Raw genomic sequence first — 24,710 nt, forward strand, 5'->3', positions numbered from 1 at the left:
GGTATGATTTTTATATGGAAAATTCCAAAGACACCACCAAAAACTATTAGAACTATTAAATGAATTTAGCAAAGTTGCAGGATATTAAATTAACATACAAAAATCAGTAGTACTGCTACACATTAATAGCAAATTATCTGAAAAAGAAATCAAGCAATTAATCCCATTTACAAATGCTATAAAATAATAAAACTCTAGGAAAAAGTGTAACCAATGAAGTATAAAATCTCTATAATAAGTGTTGGGGTTGTGGCTCAGCAGTAGAGCTTTTGCCTAGCACGTGCAAAGCCCTGGGTTCAATCCTCAGCACCACATAAAAACAAGTAAATAAAATAAAGGTATTGTGCCCAATACAACTAAAAAAATACATATTTTTTAAAAATCCCTACAATAAAACAGAAAGAGGAGAAAATGCAATAAAATAGAAATAGTTATTCTATATCCTCAATATCATCAAGGAAATGCAAATTAAAACCACAATAGGATATACCTCACTCAAATAACAATGTTTATTATCAAAGGATAATAAGTATTGGGGGCTGGGTATACAGCTCAGTTGGTAGAGTGCCTGCCTAGCATTCACAAGGCCCTGGGTTCAATCCCCAGAACCATCAAAAATAAAATAACAGAATAGGTAAGAATAGGACGTAAAGGGAACTTTGCACACTGTTGATGGGAATATAAATTATAAAGAATATAAGTAATCCATTGTGGAAAACAGTAAAGGAGGTTCTTCAAATTTTTAAAAATGGAACTACCATATGATCTAGCAATCTCATTACTGTGTATCTTTCCACTACTTGAAATACAAAAGGAATGAAATCAATATGTCCAGGAGATAACTGCACTTCCAGATTATTTGCAGCACTATTCATAATTGCCAAGAAATGAAAACAACAAAAGTGTTCATCAACTGATAAGTGGATAAAGAAAGTATGGTACATTTGCACAACAGAACACTATTCAGCCTTTAAAAGTTAAAAAAGAAATTCTATCATTTGTGACAACATGGGTGGAACTTGGAGGACACTATGTTAAGTGAAATAAGTGGGCACAGAAAGGCAAATAGCAATGGTCACTCATATATGGAATCTAAAAAAGTTGATATCACAGAAGTTAAGAGACTGGAGAGAGTAGGGTGGAAGGAGAAATGAGGAAAGATTGGCCAACAGGTACTGAATTATGGAAAGGAAGGAGAAATAAGTTCTAATTTTTTTTCTTTGCACAGTGGGGTACTACAGATCATGATAATGTACTGCATATTTTTAAAGTTAGACAAAAAGTTGAACACAAAAAATCCAATTTAAAAAGTGGGCTAACAAACTAAGCAGACACTTCTCAGAATAAGACTTAGAAATGGCCAACAATTACATGAAAAAGCTCAATTTCACTAATCATCAGAGAAATGCAAATTAAAACCACAATGAGATATCATCTCACTGTAGTTAGAATGGCTATCATCAAAAATACACACAAAATAATAATAATAAGAATATCAACAACAACAAATGCTGGTGAGAATGTAGAGAAAAGGGAATGTAAATAAGTACAACCATTATGGACAACAGTATGGAGATTCTTCAAAAAACTAAAAGTAGAATTACAGTATGACTCGGCAATTTCACTACCAAGTATATATCTAAATAAAATTAAATCATTACACCAAAAAGATACCTGCACTCCCAAGTTTACTGCAGCACTATTCACAGGCCAAAATATGGAATCACCCCAGATGCCCGTTAGTGAATGAATGGATAAAGAAATGGTGTGTTTACCCAATGGAATATTTTTCTGCCTTTAAAAAAAAAAAAATCCTGTCATTTGCAGCCATACTGAAGGAACTGGAGGTCCTCATGTTAACTGAAACAAGTCAGTCAGAAAGACAAATACCACAAGTTCTCACTCATTTGTAGAAACTAAATTAACCTTGAGGACACATGGAATAAAAGAGTGGTCAACAGAGACTGGGAAGGGAAGAAGGGAGGGAGAAACGAAAGAAGTTCAATAAAGGATCATCAAAACAGAATCGAGGTATTACTTCTGGTTCTTCTCTAACACAGTAGGGTAACCATTGGTTAAAAGAATTTGTGGTACATTTCAAAATGACTACAAGAGTGGACTCGGGTTGTAGCTCAGTGGTAGAGCACAGGCTAGCATGTATGAGGCACTGGGTTCAATCCTCAGCACCACATAAAAATAAATAAATAAATAAATAAAGGTAGTGTGTCCATCTACAACTAAAAAAATTTTTTTTAAATGCCTAGAAGAGTACAAATTCCCAACACATAAAAATGACTAGTGGTTAAAGAGACAGAAATGATTATTATCCTGACTTGACTATTACACATTGTATACTTATACAAAGTTACCATAATTTACTCCATAAAACTATACAAATGTTGGGTCTCAAGAAAAGAATGCAATTTATATTTTTTGTGAATGAAGGATTCTGAAAAAAAATGAGTATTTTGAAAATAGATGACTATTCAAATATTTAATTTTTAAATTAAAAGAGCTTATAAAACTTTTTTTAAAAGAAAGGTTATTGAATATTTTTACCACAAAATGATTAACAAATGCTTAAGGAAACAGAGATGTTTACCCAGATTTGAAATTACACAATGTATACGTGAATCAAAACATCACATGGTACACGGTGTCTTCATCCTCACTGGCTGTACTTGTAAGACTCCATGGGAACACAGCTTTTTGGATTCAGACACCTGTTTGCTTAGGTCAGGTACCCCATAAATATGTATAATTTTGTCTTTAAAATCACTTACATATGCGAGTAAACCCCTCCATGTGAGAAGGAAATTTGTGCCAAGAAAGGCCTGTACTAATATGCTTGTAGGAAGAAAGGTATGAAGAACCCTAGGTTAAAAAGTCATGAGCAATAGTAGCATGCTGCCCCAGAAGGCAACTTTTACACAGATAGTGTTCAATTGACACTTATAATCTGGACAATGATTGTCCACCCAGAAGGCACAGGCACATAATGAACATCTCCCGGAAACTTCTGTAAATAGGCTTTTGAGATTCTCAAAATAGCCATAAATCTTCCTAAGAAATTGGCTTGATACAACAGCCGACTTCAATGTGACGGTTCCAAATAGCCTGAGAGCTCACAGTAAAAATACACATATTTTTAAATTAGCCAAGATAGTAGTAGAAAAATTAAATATGCCCTCATACCAATAAAAGGAAAGGAAAGGGAAGAGAAGAGAAAAATAAAGAAGGAATTGAAAGGGAAGGACAAAGAAGAAAAAACAAAGTCTGAAACATGACATGAGATTCATTAGAAAACTAGCTTTGGGTTTCTGAGAAGTCTAAGAAAAACATAAAGTACACAAGTTGCCTAATTTGAAAAATAATGATAAAAGCACACCAGTCATCACTCTAAGAAGAGAACTATGTCCTGGTTTTGAACTCTAAAAAAAATGTATTGAGCAAGCACCAATTAACAAAAGAAGAAGGAGGAAAAGGAGAAGGAGAACAAGTCTAATATAATATATGTTACCATTGAGGAAATTTTTCTAAAAAAAATGAGGAGACATTATGTATCTGGTCATTTTTTATATTGACACAATTAAAACTAAGAATTTATAGTATTAAATCACAGTTCTATAAATATATTCCATAAGATAAATTAAGTAGCTCTCTAATGTTCTTGAAGACTATTCAAATAATGGTCAATCCATTATTTGAAAAATAATTATTTAATATTTTTATTAGAATATTTTTAATATTTAATTATTTAATATTTTATGAGAATATTTTTATTCTTAGATATTATGTCAGCCAAGTTTTTGATAGACCACAGCAAAAAACATTAAAAAGTAAAGTCCCTGTAGAAGTCCAGGTTTTCCTGTCATTAGTTGAAAGGATCATTATATGCTTCGCTTTCTAGATTTATCAGTGACAAGTTGATAATTTATTATGAAAATTTAAAAGTTTAACTTATCACCTGCTCAAATCTTCAAATTCTGCTCTGTAAAACAAGGAGTAGAACATCTCATTCTAAAAGATTTTGATAGTAGGAATTACCAGATGCCTCTGACTATCATAAAACAATCATGTAATTCTGTAGAATACTTAATTTTCATCAATGTTCAGTCTTGATGGGTCTCCAAAGATCACTTAGAACAAAATAGCCACCCAAATATCTAAACGAGTTAAACTGTTACATAGAGTTGTTCCTCATTATCCATCTGGGTGCTGAAGAAAGTCATCCTAAAGGGATGGTTTTATTTTTTCAATAATTGATACTTCACCATTCCTTCTGTTAGCAATTAGCCAAGAGGTTCAATTGCTCATTTACACAACTCCCAGTAGACTCTGACAATACTACATGCCTCCACAAAGAGAGAAGATTCTTCGCTTCCCTTTTTGCTACAATAAAAATGTATGTACCTAGTTTATCCAGAATTTGTCAAACTGCTTAGATTGTAATGAAGAAAAGTAAAGTCCTAAGGCTTCCTATAGTTAAAGATAGGAAAGGCTCTTTTCTAGCCACTAGATTCTTAATGCAATAAAGCTTCTGGGACAGAAACTGAAGAAGGGGCCAAGAAGCTGCAGTGAAACCATAAACACTTATCCCCAGACCTGAGAGCAAAGAATAGATTACTAGATACTACAAAAATCTTAAATTATTCTTACTCTTTCTCTAACAATGGAACAGAACATAGCTATGGCATAGTAGAACAGCTGTGGCTAAAGCAAAAATTACTTCAGTAAACACAGTGAAGAGAACATAAAATTGAGAACCCTGTAATTCCCTGAGAACAAAGCTGATTTGCCTCTGGGAGGATTATCCTTTTAAACTCATAGACATGGTGTGTGCAGATCAGAGCTATTTATTTACTGGAAAACATGCTTTGAGTTCCTCTTGAAGAACAAATACTCTGGGAATTAAAGTCGTCTATTTTAGAAACCTTGAGGTACACCAATGAGAGCAGGATGATTTGGTAGGAAACGATCTTCACTAGGATTTATTCAACTTAAAGTGATTAAATAGATGTGCTGAACTTAGCAGTTACTGCATCCGAGGTAGGGAGGCGATGACATTTACAAAGCAGGACGGGAACTTGCAGAGCTTAACATGGGAAGAGAACTGTGCTTCAAAAGCAGAGATGTGGGTCAGCAAGACGACGAACTAGGAAACTACAGGCTCTCCTTGCCTGACAAAGACACCACGTTCACAACAATATTGAGGCCTGAAAACCGCAGTGAAAACTCTGAGATCAATGGAGAAGCCACAGCACCCAGCTCTTCATGAAACAAAGGCAGAAATCCCATGAGCAGTAAGGGAATTCACAGCAGTTGGCACACTCACTCGAGACCCTCCCTCAGCTTAACGCAGAGCAACTGCAAGAATCGCCCGCTCTGGGACAGACACTGAAGAAAGGGCCAGGAGTCCGCCCCGCACCTGACAGGGAACTTGTTTCTGTCTCATCGGACTCAAGAGTGCCGACAGGATTGGCAACAGAGTTCAAAAACCATTGAAAACAAAGGAGAGCAGAATGTTGGAACTGCAGTTCCACAAACGACACCAGGGGGAGGAAGAGATCAGAAAACATTTGAGAAGTTTTCCAGCCTCGCTGATCACAAAGGGTCTCCCCCTGCACAACGTCAGTCAGCAAAGATTGGGACATGGAGGAGTTGTTTCAAATGCCCAATCCCAGCAAAAAAAAAAAAAAAAAAAAAAAAAAAAAAAAGGAAGAAAGAAAATTACAAAGCACACAAACATGAAATTATGGCTCAATGGAGGAAACAAAAATAAAACCCCAGAAACCAATCCTTAAAAAAAGCAGATCTAGGGCTGGGGCTATAGCTCAGTGGAAGAGCCCTTGCCTAGTATGTGTGAGGCACTGGGTTCCATCTTCAGCACTGCATAAAATAAACAGATAAAATAAGGGCATGCTGTCCATACACAATTACAAAAAAAAAAAAAAATTAAAGCAGATCTATGAGCTGCTTGATAAGGACTTTAAAATAACTAATATAAGGACCTTAATGAGTTAAAAGAGAACATGGACAACTAAATGAAATCAGAAAAATTATGCAAAAACAAAATGAAAGTATCAGCAATGACAACAAAAAAAATTTAAAGAAAAACAGAAATTCTAGAACTGAAAGTAAAATGACTGAACAATTCATTAAAGGGTTGTAACAGCAAACTTGATCTGGCAGAAGAATCAACAAGTCAAGAAAAAACATAAATTATCTAGTTGGATAAACAAAAAGAAGAAAAGCAAAGAAAATCTAAGGGATGGCTCAAAATGGATTAAAAATCTAAACATAAGATCCAAAACTAGTCCTAGAGGAAAACATAATGTACATACACAATGGAATACTATTCAGCCTTAAAAAAAGAAGAAAATCCTCTTACTTGTGACTTCATGGATGCACCTGGAAGACCTTTTGTTAAGTGAAATAAACTAGGCACACAACATTGTATATATAGAATATAAAAAAGCCAAACTCATAAAGACAGTGGAATGGTGGTTACCAGAGACTGGGAGCAGGTGACATGCAGGGCTGTTGGTCAAAGGACACAAGATGTCAGTCAGTTAAAAAGGAGGAAGAAGTTTAAGAACTCTTCAGTATATCACAGTGTCTATAGTTAACAAGAGTTTTGCATCCTCACCACAAACCAAAAAAATGATATGTGAGGTACCATGTATATTCATTAGCTTTATTTAGCTGTTCCACAACACACATATATTAAAACATCATGTTGTACACCATAAATTTGTATGTTTATATATTTGTTTCTAGTAACATCATGACCTCCAGTTTCATGATTGGAGTGGGGTTAATCATGTTAATGGTCCACCATACTGCTGGAAACAAAAGAAGCCCTTCTGGCATGTGTTCACATAATACATTAAAAACTATCGAAGAAAATTAAGAGTGCTATAATATGGCACCAGAAATGGAACACCATCATTTGGTCCTGAGCTTTCATGAGCAGACACTGACAGAACCTGGTTGCTGATGTTGGTGGTAGGGAAAGGAAACTAATATCCTTTAACTAATATCCTAAACCTTCCTCACCCTACCCCACCAGCCTCATTAAAGAAGAAAAATAAAAAGAAGCTGCATTTGATCTTAAAAAAAAATTATGTAGGCCAAATATCATGGTAACTCACAGACAACTCATCAGTTGAAAATTAGAGTATGCTATATGTGTAATATGAATTGAATCTCATTCTGCTGTCATATGTAACAAATTAGAATATATTTTCAAAACACACACAAAAAAGTTAGCATATGCTTGAACCTAAAAAAGATATGAATTATGCATAAGAGAAAAAATTAGCATAATGAAAAATAAAAAAGGTGCTAAATTATATTTGTAATCCAGGTTTTTTTCATATTTCACTATTTTGTGTGTGCAGTTTGGAAGCACATGACTACTTTTAAAATCTAAAGCAAGAAAATGATGATTTTTTCACAAAACTTGCTTCCTTCTAGTGCCTGTGAGTCTTTTCATACTACGCCCCTCAAAGCTGCTGTTGTAATTGCAGCTAGGTGACATTCAGTAACTCCAGAAAGCACTCCTGCTGGGCACCTCATTCTCTACTGCTGGAGACATCAAGTTCAAGGGTGGAGGATGGGGTTGTGGATCAGCGGTAGAGTGCTTGCTTTGCATGTTCGAGGTTCTGGGTTTGATCCTCAGCACCACATAAAAATAAATAAAAGTATTGGAAAATAAATATTTTTTTAAAAAAAGAGTTCAAGGGTGTTCAAAGCCTGAATGTTCTCTCTGATAAGTGAATGTTGACCCATATGGGGGGGGGGGATTTTGATTGGGCAAAGAGGAGGGAGGGAAAGGGAATGGGCATGAGGGTAGGAAAGATGGTGGAATGAGATGAACACCATTACTCTAGGTATATGTATGACTGCACATGTGGTATGACACTACATCCTGTACAACCAGAGAAATGAAAAGTTGCACTCCATTTGTGTACAATGAATTGAAATGCATTCTGCTATCATGTATAACTACTTAGAACAAATTGAAGAAAAAAAAAAGAGTTCAAGAGAATTGTGAAGACTTCTCTTCCTTATTGAGATTGTACTTGGTTCAGGAGTACTCAGTCAGATCTTTAAACCTGGAAGAGACTCCCAGACTATTAGTAAGGATTACTCTTCTAGTGTCTTCAAATGTAGCCTCCTCCACATAACTTGGGCATAAAATTAGCAGACCAATTCAACTGGCAAATAGCATGCGGTCTACAAAATCTTCCCTGCCATTCCATGTGCAAACTTGGAGGCTCCGTTAGTAGGCAAACCTGACTGCCCAGTCTTTTCTTTGAAATGAGTAATCACCTAGGAAACCCATATACATAGATTTCTGGCTGACACTCCACCATTTCTACCCAGATCTACCAAATCAATATGAATCAGGTCAGAACATAGAGCTTAGGCTCAAGCTGATACTCCTGCCAAACTATGTTTAACTTCTAACACCTTCATTCCTTCCCGGAAAATCTTAGCTAATATTAAGTCAGAGATTTTCTGAATAATGTGCAATGTGACACCAAATTTAACTTTTCTTATTGTCTAGGAGTTTCATCAGAAGTCTCAAAACTGAGAATAACAGGTATCATGTAAACCCACAAGTCTAAAAAAAAGTTTATAAGTGAGGAGATAACACTACATACCTATTAGAAAGGCTACGGTAACAAATGAAAGTACCAAATGCTGGTGAAGATGTAGAGAACCTACCATCATACATTATTGGTGAGAATATAAAATGCTATAGTCACTCCAGAAAATAATTTTGGCAGTTTTTTATAAAATAAAATATATATTAAGGGAGGATGAACACTACCCTTCCTGATTGTCAGTTTCTGCTGAGCTGAAGTTGCCTGTGGAGCATGGAAAAGAGCTCTCAGAAAACCTGGATCTGTGTCCTCTGGAGTGAGAGAAGACAAGACCAGTGCCTGGCCCACACATGGAGGAGCCTGAAGGGAAGAGATTGGCTGGAGTTTTCCCTTTTGGGTCATCTGGGGAGCTGAGGTGCCCCTCCACAGAAGACAGGGCAAGAGCCCTGTAAGTATAACCAAGAGAAGCATGAGCTTTCTTGAAAGAACCTTCACAAAAAAAGTAAACTGTCTCAGAAGAAGAAGCTGATTGGGATTCCTAAAAGGTGAAGAAAAGGAATTAGCCTTGTCAGGAACCACAGGACAGAGTCAACAGTGGAAAGCCAAAGGTCAAAGAACCAAAGGAGTATCTGTCATGACAGAGGATAGCTAAGAGAGAGCTACAAACAGGCTGCAGACAAGAAAGATCTCTCTGTTTTCTTTTTATCACTGATCCCCAATGTGGTCTTTCAAAAGCCACAAAGCAGCAGATTGGAAGGAGGAGGGCAATGAATAGCACAAATACAAAAAAAAAAAAAAAAAAAAAAAAGCCATACCACTCACACCACTCCACAACCACAGCTTTCCAAACTTGGATAGCAAAAGATAGATGCTTAGAATTAGGCGAGAGATGGGGGGTTTTGATTCAGATTGAATTGGGTTTCTTAACTCCTGAAAATGAAAATTTGTCACTGAGACCTGAAAATGACCAAAGAGCTAAGGGATCTACCAAGATATCATCAGGAATGAGAATGACAGAGCCCACAGACATATCTGAAGGGCAATCACAGGGAAAAATCTGGCTGTTTGTTAAGTGCCTTCCACCAAGTCCTTTTCAATAACCATGGTAATTCCCCTTGATCTCTGAACTGGTTCTTTGTTTATGCTAACTACATCTTCCTCTGATATTCCATATCACCTAATCAAGTGTTTTGAAGAGATATAATGTCTTTCCTCAAAGAATTGCTTGCTTTAGAGTTTTCTGAATTTTGTAAATCAGATGGTCATAATTTCCATCCAACTGGTTTCCACATCTATTTTTTTATCACTAGATTGCCCTGACCCAGTGCCAGTCAATACTGTGTTGATAATAATATTTGTAATAAACAAGATCATAAAAGTGATGATCATGAGTGAGGCTTGTGTAATTTGGATATCCCCTGAATTATTAACTATTATTCCTCTTAGAAAACCATCTCTTCTGAAATAACCCCTTACACTGACCATTTCTGTGGCTATTGTTCAGAACCTGGTAGATCAATTATCCAAGGAGAAGGGTTCTGGTGTTTTCTTCTTAAAATAACCTATTTTGATTAGCAAAGTCTCCCAAAGATGACTCATTGAAAATTACTTTGTATGAATCACTGGAAAATTTGAACCTTTCCAAATTCTACCTTCAAGTGAATAGTAGAGGCAATATTTGGCAGCTTATTTAGTGATGATAGGTATAACTGAATCAAAATCCTTTGAAGTCCTATTTGTAACTTCCAACGGTAAACCCACTCACATTCAAAGAGCATCAGAACTTTCAATTCCTTATAAAAGCTGTAAAATCTTAATGCATAAAATAATCATAATTCATCAGTAAAAGATATCATCTATGCATTGCTCAGAAAGTGCAATCTATTTAAAAATAGAATCTTCACCTGTCTTACCTATTAAAATAGATCTGCCCCTCATTAAAGAACACAGAACATCAAAATTCTTGAACACAAAGATTTAAGAATTTCAAATCAGTTTAAAAATGAGAGGTGCCAGCCTCTGTGCAGCATGTCAAGCAAGGTGTTCAGAAAAACAAAAACTCAAGGTTAGGTATTAACATCTAATTAGTTAATTCATACTCATTATAAACAACTATCTTTTTGTGGTTCCAAAGTGCAGAAAACTTCCATGTAATCTAAAGCTCTATGAGAAAATTAAGCAATTTATTTTCTAATTCTAAAGTAATAGTGTCAACAAATGCCTGTGTTGAATCATCTTGAAGTAGAAGCTAAGTGCATAACATAGAGTCCTACAGTCCCTTTCAGAATGGTGGCACTTGCAGATGGGCGCAGTGAGGCACACCTGTAATCCCAGCGGCTGGGAGTCTGAGACAGTAGAATCAAGAGTTCAAAGCCAGCCTCAGCAATGGGGAGGCGCTAAGCTACTCAGTGAGTCCCTGTCTCTAAATAAAATACAAAATAGGGTTGGGGATGTAGCTCAGAGGTCAAATCCCGGTATTAAAAAAAAAAAAAAAAAAAAAAAAAAGAATGATGACACTTGCTCCTTTACTGTTGGAAATATTACCTTCAGAGAACCCAAAGCTAAGTCCCTCCCTCAGACTTGCTCAAGCTTAGGCCTCCTCCTCAATGGTAGCCTGAGTCCTATGACTACATGATGTGGAGATGGAGGGAAGAAGACATACCTCAATTAAATGACTCTGTAGGGTCATCCCCTCTCCAGGACTCCCTGTGAAATCAGCTACCAACTTCTCACTCAATTGGAATAATTCTGTTAAAACTCTCCCTTTCTTTAATATCCCGACAGCAACAATGCCCTCCTTCCTGTTCCTTGATTTGTATAGGAACCCTACTGCACCAAGGGCCTTTGCACTTGTAATTTCCTCTTTCCACTGGATCAATCCTTTACCTCCTTGAGGTGTTTAATTTATAATATCACCTTCCTACTATGGTCTTTCCTAACTCCACATACATACACTCATTTCTCTTTCCCTCTTTATGTATCAACATCTAATATATATGTGTTGGGTTTACTATTTCCACAAGCAAAGGTAAAAAGGATTTTTTGTTTTGTTTTGTTGTTATATCCCTCTCAAAGGATTTTTGTTTTGATTTGTTGTTATATCCCTGTCAGGTAGTCTAAATTCTTTAATTCTACTTGGGAATCTTTGCCTGTGGTGGGCTAGAAAGAGCTGTCAATGGTCTGTAAGTATAGAAGATGGAGATCCTCCTGATAACCTACTGGGAAGTATTAATTTATGTTTTCAAAATACCTGTGCCCTTAGCTGGACATAGAAACTCATAGTTCTAGCAACTCAGGAGGCTGAGGCAGGAGGATTTCTTGAACCCAGAAGTTTGAGACCAGCCTGGGCAACATAGAGAGACCCCATCTCAGAACAAACAAACAAACGAAACAAAAGACATATGGAATGTTTACACCACAAATGATTATTTTCAGGAGTTGCTGTGCATATGATAAATAATTGGTCATTTCTCAATTACTGCATTCAATTCTTCTTGATTTTCTTTTTTTTTAATTCACAAAAGAAACATCTCAGTCTCACAGAATTTAGTCATTTTTCCTGTTCAATTTTATCCTTGAAGCCAGGCAAATAAGAAAAAATTCTTTTTGAAATAATATCCTGCACCAATATGTTAAATGTGTATAATTATTAGAAAATTAATTATCCCAAGGTTACTTAATTAAATAACAAGCTAGTAGTGTTGAAGTCTTTCTCAGAATATAAAGAAATGAGTATGCACTGAGAATTTCCTAAAACATACAATGTCAGAGCTACAAATAAAATCCATTCCTTTTTCTTTTTTTCCACTATATATTTTTTTAATTCAAAGATCATTATACATTATTTCATAAGCATTACTTCTTTGGAAAAGGACTGGATAAGTCAGTTGTTTCATGAGTTCATGTGTGTACAGTATTTCTTAGCTCTTGTACTTACCCAGTAACATCAGTGATTTTAACAGAAACCTACTTCTGAGGCACCATCCCAGGCCTTCCCTGCTTGGAAACAAGGGACCCTCTCATGCTGCTCTTGACTGGTCTATTCCATTCCAGAGACCATGCCCCAGATATTCAATCCAGCCAAGGTAAAGTAGTAAAGCCAGACAGATATCATCTACATTCTTTATTCTGATCTGTATTTCTCACAAACTCTCAAAAGGAAGAAGGTAAAGAAAATGAATGCTACTGATAAGATGTTAAAGACAGATAACAATTATAGACAAAAAGACAAACAATTCATTATTATAAAATATTAGTGTTATGGTTTGGATATAAGATGTCCTCAAAAAAGCTCCTATTAATGTGGGAATGTTCAGAGGTGAAAGGATTGGATTATGAGAGTTGTAACTTAATTGGTCCATCCTTGTTTGAATGGACTGACTTGGTGGTAACTGTGGGCAAGTATTGTATGGCTGGAGGATGTTGTAACTGAGGATGTGCCTTTGAAGGATGCATCTGCCCCAAGGCCTCTTCCCACCCCACTTTTGTTTCCTGACCTCTCCATGAACTGAACAGCTCCACTGAGCCCATCCCCCATGATGTGCTGCCTCATCTTGGGCCCTGAGCAATAAAGTTGGCCATCTACGGATTGAAACTGCTGAAACTATGAGCCCCAAATAAACCTGTCTTCCTCTAAGTTGTTCTTGTCAGCTGTTTTGGTCAAAGCAAATCTAACTAAAACAATTAGCTATCTGATTATAAAACAAAGCTTGATCCCTACCTCAGACTGTTCACTAGGATCCACATAAGTTAAAGGCCTATGTATATGAAATATAAAAATTTACAATATAGCAATATGGTAAAAAAAAATACATATTTATATAAAACTGTTGGCCAAAGAAGCCTTTTAAAAATAAGATATAAGTATAAACCATAAATTAAATAAAAAATTAAAAATTTTGAATAACAAAACATACTATTGAAAACATCAAAGAAAAATGACAGATAAGAGTACATTCTTGTAAAAAATCAAAAAGGGATTAGGACCCAGAATACATGAAGAACTTTTAAAACACAATAAGAAAATGAAAAACTAAAAAAAAAAAAAATTAGAAGATCTGCACAGACACTTATGAAAAAAGATATCTAGATAGTAAATAATCATATAAAGATGTTTATCACCATATGTCATTAGGGAATTGCAAATTAAAACAAAAAAATGCCACTGTGAGACACTTTTTAGAATGCCTAAATCCAAAACATTGACAACACCAAAAGCTGACAAGAATGTTGAGCATGAGGAAATTTCGTCCCTTACTGATAGGACTGAAAAAATGGTGCAGACATTTGGAAAAACAATTGGGAAGTTTCTTATAAAATTAAACATACTCTTACCATATGATACAGCGATTGTGTGTTCTTTAATATTTACCCAAATCTGTTGAAAACTAGTGTCTACACAAAAATTTATGGATGCATATTTTTAGCAGTTTTATTCATAATTATCAAAACAGTAGCAACCACGATATACCTCATTCACCAGTGAACACACGCTGGTGCATCCAAACAATGGCTTATCATTCAGCACTAAAAACAAATGTGCTACTAAGTCGTGAAAAGACATGAAAGAAACTTAAGAGCATATTACTAAGTGAAAGAAGCCAATCTGCCAGGCATGGTGGTACACACCTGTAGTTCCAGCTACTCGGAAACTGAGGCAGAAGGATAGCAAATTCAGGGCTAACCAGGGCAACTTAGCTAGCAAGAGCCTGTCTAAAAATTAAAAAAAAAAAAAAAACTGGGAGTATAGCTCAGTGGTAGAGTGCTTGCCTAGCATGTGCAAGGCCCTGGGTTCAATCAGAAAGGAAACGGAGTAGAATTAGTTGGTCATAACTTTCCTAGCCTTGTATTTGTATACACAATCGGGGTAACTCCACATTAGACTGCTCTAAAAAAAAATGATCTATTTTAAAATACTATGCAACTATTTAAAAAAAAAAGCAGTATGCAAAATATGCTAACATCATTTTACTGAAGATGGATTATTGAATTTAAAAAGCTTATTAGGAAGAGTTTATGTATAATATGGTCTTATTTATATAATACAAACCAGGTACTAGATATGCAAAAACATTAAATGTATGTGCACCAAAAAAAGTCTGGCTATATATATTGTTAACACTGGTTCCTTCCTTGTGGTAAGAGTGGAGTAAGAAAAATAAAATTTCACTTTTTAATTTGCTTTATATAAATGTTCTATATAGTTTGAATGTTTTACAATAAACCTTTTACTGTAGTAATACAAAATAATTTCAAAAGGATGCCCACTTTTTAAACTATCCTTGTATTTTTAAAATCTATTTTAAGTCAGTGTTTATGAAAATATGGTCCAAGAAATGCCTGGGGCGGGGGGTGGGGTTGTAGATCAGTGGTGAAGTGCTTGCCTGGCCTGTGTGAGGCACTTGGTTTGATCCTAAACACCACATAAAAATAAAGTTGTTGTGTCCATCTACAACTAAAAAAATAATAAAAATAAACAACCTCTGGGATGTTTATTAAGAATATATATACTTCCTCGATTCCATTCCAACTCTAATGCATCAGGACCTGTACAAGTGACATATAGGGCTTTACATGCCTAGCAACAGCACCAGGTGATTCTCAAGTGCAATTAAGTCAAAATGAATAAATACAGTTGCCTAAAAATCAATAAATATCAACAACCTCCTAGATAAACACCTACCAGTTGCCTGTCAGTCTAAAACTGAAAAACGACAGTTAGCAAAAGCTCAGTCCAAAGAAGGGAATAGCTAAATATCTAAAACAATGGCTGAAGTCATGTCATGAACCATGGCACACTCTAAAGAAACACTGTGGCAAGGAAGGAAGGACTATTAAATTATGTAGAGGTAAAAACTACCAAATGTGCCTAACTTCCTTTCTCCCTCTCATAATTCCCATCTGGTTATACACAGAAGCAACAATATTTCAGTAACTGTAAATCTGTTTAATGATTCTAATATTGAAATGAATTTTCTCTTGCTTAACAATGAGGTACAGACCTAAGAATGAGCACTTTCTAAAGAGACCAGGACTTAAATAATCATCAAGAAAACTGATTTTTATATCCATTCCTACTGCCACTTAAAAATGTATCTTGGCTTGTTTATATTCTACATTTGAGTCAGAAGCATAGAAACTGAAGACTATAATTTATATAGAGATCCCTTCTATCTTTCACTAATTGAGACATCTTCTTGAAACATTTCCTAGAATCTAAGTTATGCATATGATGCCTCTCTATAATACAATCTAGAGCAGATTTATGCCACACTATGCCAGCCAAAGGGGGAAGTTACTAGAGTTGTAGAAGACTTTTCAATAATTGGCCCCATTACAAAAGCCCAAAATTAGTGGAGCAGGGCAGACTCACAAACTTACCAAGGTTCAATGTATTCACCTACATTCCACTTTTAAATTATAAAATTTTCTAAGAGTTCTGTCTTTTTTCTTTTAGCTTTATCTATAAGTGATCCATCTTTCAGAAGTAATGAGTTATCCTGGATGTCTTTTGCTTCTTTTCCCATTCGAAAAAAAACACATATTAAATTGCAGTTTCAGCCTCTTGCTGCAGATGGCATCCTGTTTTATGCTGCACAACACTTAAAAGCACAGTCAGGTAAGGTTGACAGAATCTTTGCAGAAAAAATTTAAAATTCTAGTGAATTTCAAAGAGCCTATTAAATAATATGTGATAATGCTGTCTAATTTTTAAGTTACTCTGTAAAATATGTAAACACTTGATGTTTATGTTTGATTGTCACTGCTTACAAATCCAGCTTCCCCCCAAATATAAATGCTAATAAAATAGCAAGAAGTTTTGGGAAATTAAAGCTAGAAAATCCAAATATATAGTATATGCTCAATTTTATAACAATCTCATAAAATAAAAGTTTAAGTCATGTGTTATGGTTCCAATATTAGGTGTCTCCACAAAGCTCATGTGTGAGAAAATGCAAGAAAGAGGTGGAATGATTGGGTTATGAGAGAATCAGCCTAATCCATGTGTTAATCCTCTGATAGGGATTACTAAATAGTAACTGAAGTGTGTACCTGGAGGAGATGGGTCATGGGGGGACATGCTTTTGGGATATATATTTTATCAGGCGGAGTCACTTCTTCTGGTGCCATGTCCTGAGCGGCTTTCATCCATCACACCCTTCCACCATGATGGTCTACCTCACTTAGGGCCCAGAGCAATGAATGACTTTGGAACATAAATCCTAGATTTATTATTTGGATAAAGGAATGATCTAAAGAGAATTTTTAGAGCTATAAATGAAGACGAATCTTTCTGGAATTTATCATATATTTATATGCATATTTTGTCCGCTTTGACATAAGAATATCAAGTTTTGTGTTTTAGTCAGCTTTGCTGCTGTAATCAACAGATCTGACAGAGCAATTTTACAGGAGGAAAAGTTTATTTGGTGCTCACAATTTCAGAGGTCTTAGTCCATAGACTGCTGACTTCATTGCTCTGGGTCCTGAGTTGTTAAGTACCCTGGTTTTAATCCCTGGGACACCCCCTCCCCAAATCTAAATTTTACATTCTTAGATTAACCTAAAAATAATTATCAAAGACACAAGCTTATTTTTTAGCAATCAAGTAGCATATTTTATAATATTTTTGTATAAAATTATTTTAATGTGTCATTATTTTAGAATGTTTCATTTATTCAAGTACATAAGATATAACTGATTGTCCTGTACTTTCTATATTTTCAAAAAGCTATATCTGATATAAACATTAACCAAGCCTTCATAGTCAAGCCTCTGCTAAAAGTTAGTAAAATAGTTAATAAACAATGTCAAAACTCACAAATTTCAACATCAGTGATCAATTGGGTTTTCATAGGTAGAACACTAAATTCACAATTAACAAGTTTCCTGTGTCTCTTTAGAGGTTAATAATTTGAGCAGTCTCAAATAGTATGTAAAAACATTTTTAATTGGCCTATTTCAATAAAATAATTTTGTATTGATTGAAGATTTTGGAAAAGATATCTTAAAGAGATAAGACAATGGTTTCTATTCATCTGTATGTTAAAAATTTAACACTCAAAATGATTTTTTATATATAAAATTATCAATATTTTGTTAAGAACCAATCAATCATCTGAATTCATCTTGATATAATTCTTCCAAATGTGTTTATTTTTAAAGTCTAGTCATCCACAGTGTTAAATATATTTATGTAAATATATTCAAATAGTTAAATAACATATTTATCTTTGACTTCCTTTTCTAGAGAAAAAGTATACTAAATTTCTCCAGTATGCTGTTTCTGAAGTCTCTTCACATACATTAGGTTTCTGGGAGTGGCACAGGATGGGGTACAGGCAATGGCAGAACACATGGGCAACTTGGCAGGTGATACTATAGATTTCCTAATCACATTAAGATATTTTTATTATAGTAAAAAATAGCTTTTTACTATAAGATTTACTACTACAAGTAGAAAGAAAATTCTTCCACAATTGTGAAAGAGAAACTGGTTTGTGTTCACTTGCAAACCACAAAGCATATTCAAGGTGTATAACATTTTTCCCTTTAATACCAACTGTTTCATTGTTTTAGTTTCCTGGGTTTTGAATCATTAAATAATCCAGTCTGTAGGGTTTTTTAAAATATAAGCTGTTTGTTATGTTGCTTTTCTTTTTTCTTATATATGTTGTTCAAGTTCAAATTTTTTAAATAAACTTCCTTTGCTGAGAAATTTTAGAAACTTTTCAAATTACAGGAAAAACACACTTCTCTTTTAAATCAAATTAGTGTAAGAAGTATTCTCAACCATCTCACCCCATAACCCTACAAAGATATATCTCCTTATTCCAGTTATTCATCAGCATCTACTTATGTGTTTGGTACTAAAGTGCTGGTCCAAATTCACAGATCCTCTTCTTACAAAACCTAGAAGCTGGTGGATGGAGCAGCTATTAATCAAATCATCACATATGTAATGACATAGAAGATTGAATACTCAAAAATTCTGAGAAAAATGATCAAAGGAAGAGAATTATATGTAGTGTGATAGGTGTAAAACTGTAGAATTGCCAAGTCTTTCAACCATTCTAGAATGGTCTGGTATAGCCTAGAAGGGAGAATGGAATGTAAGGACACTATTTTGGGAAGGGAGATGAGGCAGTAGGACACTCCAGAGGAAGAGGGAAGAAGAGTAGCATAGTGTCAAATATTCCTGGTTTAGAAAAGTAAGGGAGTGTGAGAATGCTAGAGGAGAACATTTGGGGAGAGCTTTCTGTATGGCTTCGTATGTAAACCACTTAGCTACTCCTGAAGCCATCTTACATTGAAGAACTATGTTCTTTCCCATGTGTGTAGAGATGTTTTTACTTTTTCTCTGCATATCTCCCTGCACTTTCAGATGCTAGGTCATATTTGTTCAGATGTAATTATAAAATGAAGGAAGTGTTATGAAGGAGGGAAAAAGCACTGGAGGGGTGGTGGGACCTGACCAACTCCAGGAAATGCAGGAAGACTTCTCTGAGGAATTGGTATTTGATCTGAGAGCTGAGGGATGAGATTCCTGATGAGGTGGGCTAGGATGGAGAAGTGTTCCAAGAAAACATGCACAAAGTTCCAATGCAGAAGGATGGAACCTCTAACAAGGTCGTTGTTGAAGTGGAGTGTGGAAGAGTAGAGAATAGGAAACTGCAGATTGAGTTGAAGAGTTTTGGCATCTCTCCCAATAGCAGCATTAAAAGATGGCTTAACAATCATTTGAAAATATCACTTTAGCTTTAGTATAGATAAGACAATCAATTGGAAAAGAAAAAAGTGGAGGTTTTTGAGGCTTAGCTTCAAGAATTAAATGAAGGAGGGAGGAGTGACTCACTGAACTCGGGAAGACTGGAAGAGGCCAGGTTTATGGAAGGAAATTCACAAATCAGTATAAACTTGGGAGCTTGAGATACCTTTAAAACACACAAGTGGAGGGGGCTGGGCTTGTGGATCAGCGGTAGAGCGCTCACACAGCATGTGTGAGGCCCTGAGTTCGATCCTCAGCACCACATAAAAATAAACAAAATAAATGTATTATATACAAATAAAAAACAAATATTAAAAAATAAATAAAACACACAAGTGAAAATCTCCAAGTTGGGATCCATGAACTTGTAGGCAGAACTGGAAGAGAAACTGTTCGTAGAGCATATACTATTAGTTTTGATAGTACCACTATGAATTTCTCTCATTCCCATTCCCTTGCCTACCTCCCCAATATCTGATCAAAAACAGGACCAATGATTTGGAATAAAACATTCAAGTTACTTATTTTTTGCACTTTTGCTTCAACTAAATTATTTAAGAAAAAAAATTTCAATTAAGTGCAATTCATCTACTCAGTAATTAAAATTCTCTATGCTCACTCCTCCACCCGCCCCCAACCAAACCTTGGTCTAATTGGCCACAAAAATAGTGAAATTATTAAATCTTTTTCTTTACAGGTGACTTTTTATGTATCTCCCTAATAAACGGTTTTGTTCAGCTTCGCTATAACCTTGGTGACAGAACTCTCATTCTGGAAAGTCTCCAAAAAGTAACTATTAATGGAAGTACTTGGCATGTGATTAAAGCAGGACGCATTGGTGCTGAAGGCTACTTGGACCTGGATGGAATAAATGTAAAAGAAAAAGCCTCTGCTAAAATGAGTTATCTGGATACGAATACAGACTTCTATGTTGGAGGAGTATCATATTTACATCTTGTAAATCCCATGGCCATAGCAAGTGAACCTGTGGGTTTTCAAGGTTGCATTCGAGAAGTTATTATAAATAATCAAGAATTGCAGCTAACTGAATTAGGGGCAAAAGATGGCTCTAATGTGGGTGACTGTGATGGGACAGCTTGTGGGTATAACATTTGCAGAAATGGGGGTGAATGCATAGTTAACGGTACAACCTTTTCTTGCAGATGTTCACCACATTGGGCTGGAAATACATGTAACCAGTCTGTGTACTGTTTGAATAATCTTTGTCGCCACCAATCTCTATGTATACCTAGCCAATCATTTTCTTACAGTTGTCTGTGTACTTCAGGTTGGGTGGGAAGGTACTGTGAAAACAAAATTTCATTTTCAACTGCAAAGTTCATAGGTAATTCTTACATTAAATTCATTGACCCAAATTACAGAACAAGAGACCTTCAGTTCACAACTGTATCCTTAAATTTCAGTACTACTGAAACAGAAGGCTTAATTATATGGATGGGAAAAGCTCAAAACGAAGAAAATGACTTTCTAGCTATTGGTCTTTATAATAAAGCCTTGAAAATAGCAGTTAACCTAGGAGAAAGAGTCTCTGTATCCATGAGCTATAGCAAAGCCACATTCTGTTGCAACAAATGGCACCATATACTTATAATTCAAAATCAAACTCTTATTAAAGCTTACCTAGATAACAGTCTAATCATTTCTGAGGACATTGATCCACACAAAAAGTTTGTTGCCCTAAACTACGATGGTATCTCCTATTTCGGAGGCTTTGAATATGGTCGAAAGGTAAATGTTGTTACTCAGGAGATTTTTAAGAGAGACTTCATTGGCAAAATTAAAGATGTTGTATTTTTTCAGGATCCACAAAAAATTGTCTTAATTAAATCTGAGGGATACAATGTTTATAATGGAGATGAACAAAATTAGGTATATAATATTGGGCATTTTAATATACAGAATATGTGTAAATGCAGTTATTTTGATCGTCCTTTCTGTCACATTGTTAATGAGTAAATGAAAATGTTACCACTAATAAGCAGTCTACAGATGGGAGTGAGGGGAGGAGGGGTGGGTTTGTGGGCATGGGAAGGACAGTAGAATTAGACATTATCACCTTATATATATGTAAGATTACACTACTAATGTGACTCTGCAGTATGTACAACCAGAGAAATGAGAATTTGTGTTCCATTTGTGTACAATGTGTCAAATGCATTCTGCTGTCATGTATAATTAAAACAAATAAAAAAAATAAGCAGTCTAAGTAAGTCCTAATACATCTTCTTGGTAAATTTGTAAATTACACATTGTTACTTTTCCTACATCTAAGTATCTACAAATGTGTTGATTCTTTAAGTTTAAACTTCATTAGTTCATTCAGAATTTTTCTTAAATAAAATTTAGAAATGAATTAAGAAAAAGTTAATGAAAATTATACAAAATATAACCACATTCTACTACTTGGCTCACAGTCATAAATCTTTATGTAATTGCAACAATTAACTTGAATATGAATTTAAAACACATAGGAATGGGGAAGGAATGGGGAGGGTAAGTAAGAGTGGGTTGGTAAGAGCTTAAGTCTTTATGCTAAGACACTGAGACATAACAGTATTTGTAATTTTTAAAATGGCATATTCATGTCACATATAAGCAAAGTGGTTGCCTCTAGAGTAGTGCTGAGGATTGTTTATAAATCTTGAACAACTACTTGAGTTTTTAACCATTTGCCTATTTAACTGATCAAACTTAAACTACATGTTTTTATAGTCTAAAACCTCAAAACTGGCCATAAAAGGTTCTGAATGTCACTGAAAATTACTTTATCCTATTATCCTAATAATACATACCATCGAAAGCTTGAGAAATATTTTGCTCAAACACAAGACTCTGATATAATTGGGAACAGCATTTCCACAACTTTCCACTCCCATGCCATCAGTGCATACCAGAAAGTAGTTATTACTGTTGTTACTTAGCATTTTCAGCAATTAATATCTGATGACAATTGTGGCAAGAAGAAAACAAATGACTGCCTTGGAGCATCAACATGTGGAAGAGGTTATAGGGAAGGTACAAGGATGGGGAAAGAGCATGTAAAGTTTAAAAGGAAAACTGGAATTATCAATCAAGTAAGTGGAGAAAATGTTACAGATAGTTACACAGATAAAGAATGATGAGTGTGTAGTTAATATCTATGCATACTTCAGCCTATTCAATGGACTAAGTAAGTAATTTATCATTTAAAGATTTTTTACAGATTTGCTTTTTGTTTTGTCTTGTTACTTGGGTCACTCTAATCTATAGGAATTCCTGGAAGGACCAAGGAGCAAAATTAAGAACTTCAGTATCATTGAATAGGGTACAAAGTGTTTCTACACATATTGTTCCTATTAACACTAAGATGTGTGAAAAGTAGAATATATTGTAATGCAGAATTGCAGAATGTCTGCACAATGATTCAAAGTTTTTTTTTGTTTTTAAACAGAGGCCACTCATGGTATAACTCCTCCAATATTTGAAGGAAATCTCTGACCTAAACTTGCTTTGGTGCACACCATTGCAATGAACTTTGGAGATTGTGAGATCATGAGGATAAATGTTCTGAAAAAAACTTTTTGGAAGCTCATAGTCAAACCTTTCAAAATACACATCCTACGTGTGAAGCAAGAAAGCTGTTCTATGGACAGTTAAAATAGCTTCCTGGAAATTTTCGTCCAAATCTCACTCCCATCATATCAAGCCATGTGTTCTTTCTTTAAAGCAATCCTTCCAAGTATAGTCCAGTGTCCTCTATGTGAAGCCATATTTTCTTCATATACTCAAACAAAATGCCATATTGAAAACACTGAATGTAGAAGCAGATAACATAATCCAGTTGTCTTAAGGCAAATATGCAAAAATGAAAACAATGACACTCTTCTCACTAAACTGAGTTAGTCTGAAAGTTATTTTTCATACAAATATTTAACACAATGGGATTATTAAGTTTAAAATATTGAAGTTATCAGTTTAATTTCTAATAAATTAAATAACAATATAACCCATATAAACAAAAGCTTCAGTATTCTCAATAAACTATAAGTTTTTCAAATAAAAAATCTGGAATTTCTTCTTGCAGCTTCAATTTTGCATTCAGATGTTATCACTTATCTTCTATACTATACAGCAAGCTCAATAAAGTTGGACCCTTTCCATGTTGCTCATTGAATTCCAATAACTAAGCAAATGCATAACAAATAGATACATAGTAAATATTTAAGAACTGGAAAATATTTCCTAGAGATTATCTGGTAAGTCAGAATGACTTGGTGAAAACTTTTTTTTCCATCTTAAACCCTTCATATGGTCAATAATCAACATTCCCGTTTTTGCTGTTTTACTGGTGATGGTATTGATGATTTCCTCTGATAGGTGCTTTTTCAGCAGAAAATAAAAGTGACTGATACAAAAAGATCTTTAAGATAATTTCACTTTAAACATTCTGATGTTTCTGAAACAAAATGCTGAATACAAACTTATAAAAGCAAAGTCAAACAACAAATTCCTGGAAAAGAAAAATACCCCTAGTTGGAAAAAATTTTCTTTTAAAATTATTCTTAAAAGACAACTTGGAATGATACACATATATATGTATACACAGAGAATTATTTCATGGAGGTAAAGGTATTTTAGAGATATTTGGAGTTATATTGAATTTATTGCCTAGTTATATTGAATTTATTGCCTTTTAAGTACATATGCTAGCATTTCTCTCAATGGCAACTTAAGAGTGGATTTGAGTGTTTAAGACAACTTTTTTCTAGCTGTTGACTTGTTATACTTGTCCTCAACTCACCATAATACCTTCTTGCTCTATACATGAATTACTAAAATACTTTATGAAATAGCAATTAAAGAATCAGAGTGCTTGGAACTTTTTAAAAAACAGAACCAAAATGAACCCCAATATTATGTATAACTATAATGCAACAATAAAAAATTTTAAAAAGCAGCACCAATTTTACTTGTGATTTGTTTTGGGAGACACAAACTAAATATGGCTTATTATTTTTTATTTTTAAATATTGTTTATTGTACTTTGTAAATACCTAGTAACTGGTAACCTGACCAATGTTTTAGAGGAATTTGAGATGGGAATAGTACAAGTGGCACATTCAAATGTTAAAATTAAGTAAAATTGTTTTTACTGAGTTCATTATCAAGCTCTCATAATGAATTCAACTTACCTGATATACTTTACACAGCTACTATTAAAAACTTAGGAGACAAATGTATACTTACTTATTAAAAGCAGTCTTATAAAACAGGATAGTTATTTACATGTTACACGAGTATAAAAACATTTGCAATACTCAAGCAGC

The 24,710-nt window shown here is 34.6% G+C and overlaps 1 protein-coding gene across 1 annotated transcript in view; it reads left to right on the forward strand.

Annotated features, from left to right (window-relative positions):
• Window positions 1-21,273, forward strand: part of Eys (EGF-like photoreceptor maintenance factor) — a 1,574,159-nt gene extending 1,552,886 nt beyond the window's left edge. The window contains 2 exon segments of the mRNA XM_077801488.1: window positions 16,072-16,233; window positions 20,081-21,273. Coding sequence (XP_077657614.1) covers window positions 16,072-16,233; window positions 20,081-21,273 — 1,355 coding nt within the window.
• The last annotated feature ends 3,437 nt before the right edge of the window (window positions 21,274-24,710 follow it).

This window comes from Urocitellus parryii, chromosome 8 (genome assembly GCF_045843805.1).
Source record: "Urocitellus parryii isolate mUroPar1 chromosome 8, mUroPar1.hap1, whole genome shotgun sequence".
NCBI lineage: Eukaryota > Metazoa > Chordata > Mammalia > Rodentia > Sciuridae > Urocitellus > Urocitellus parryii.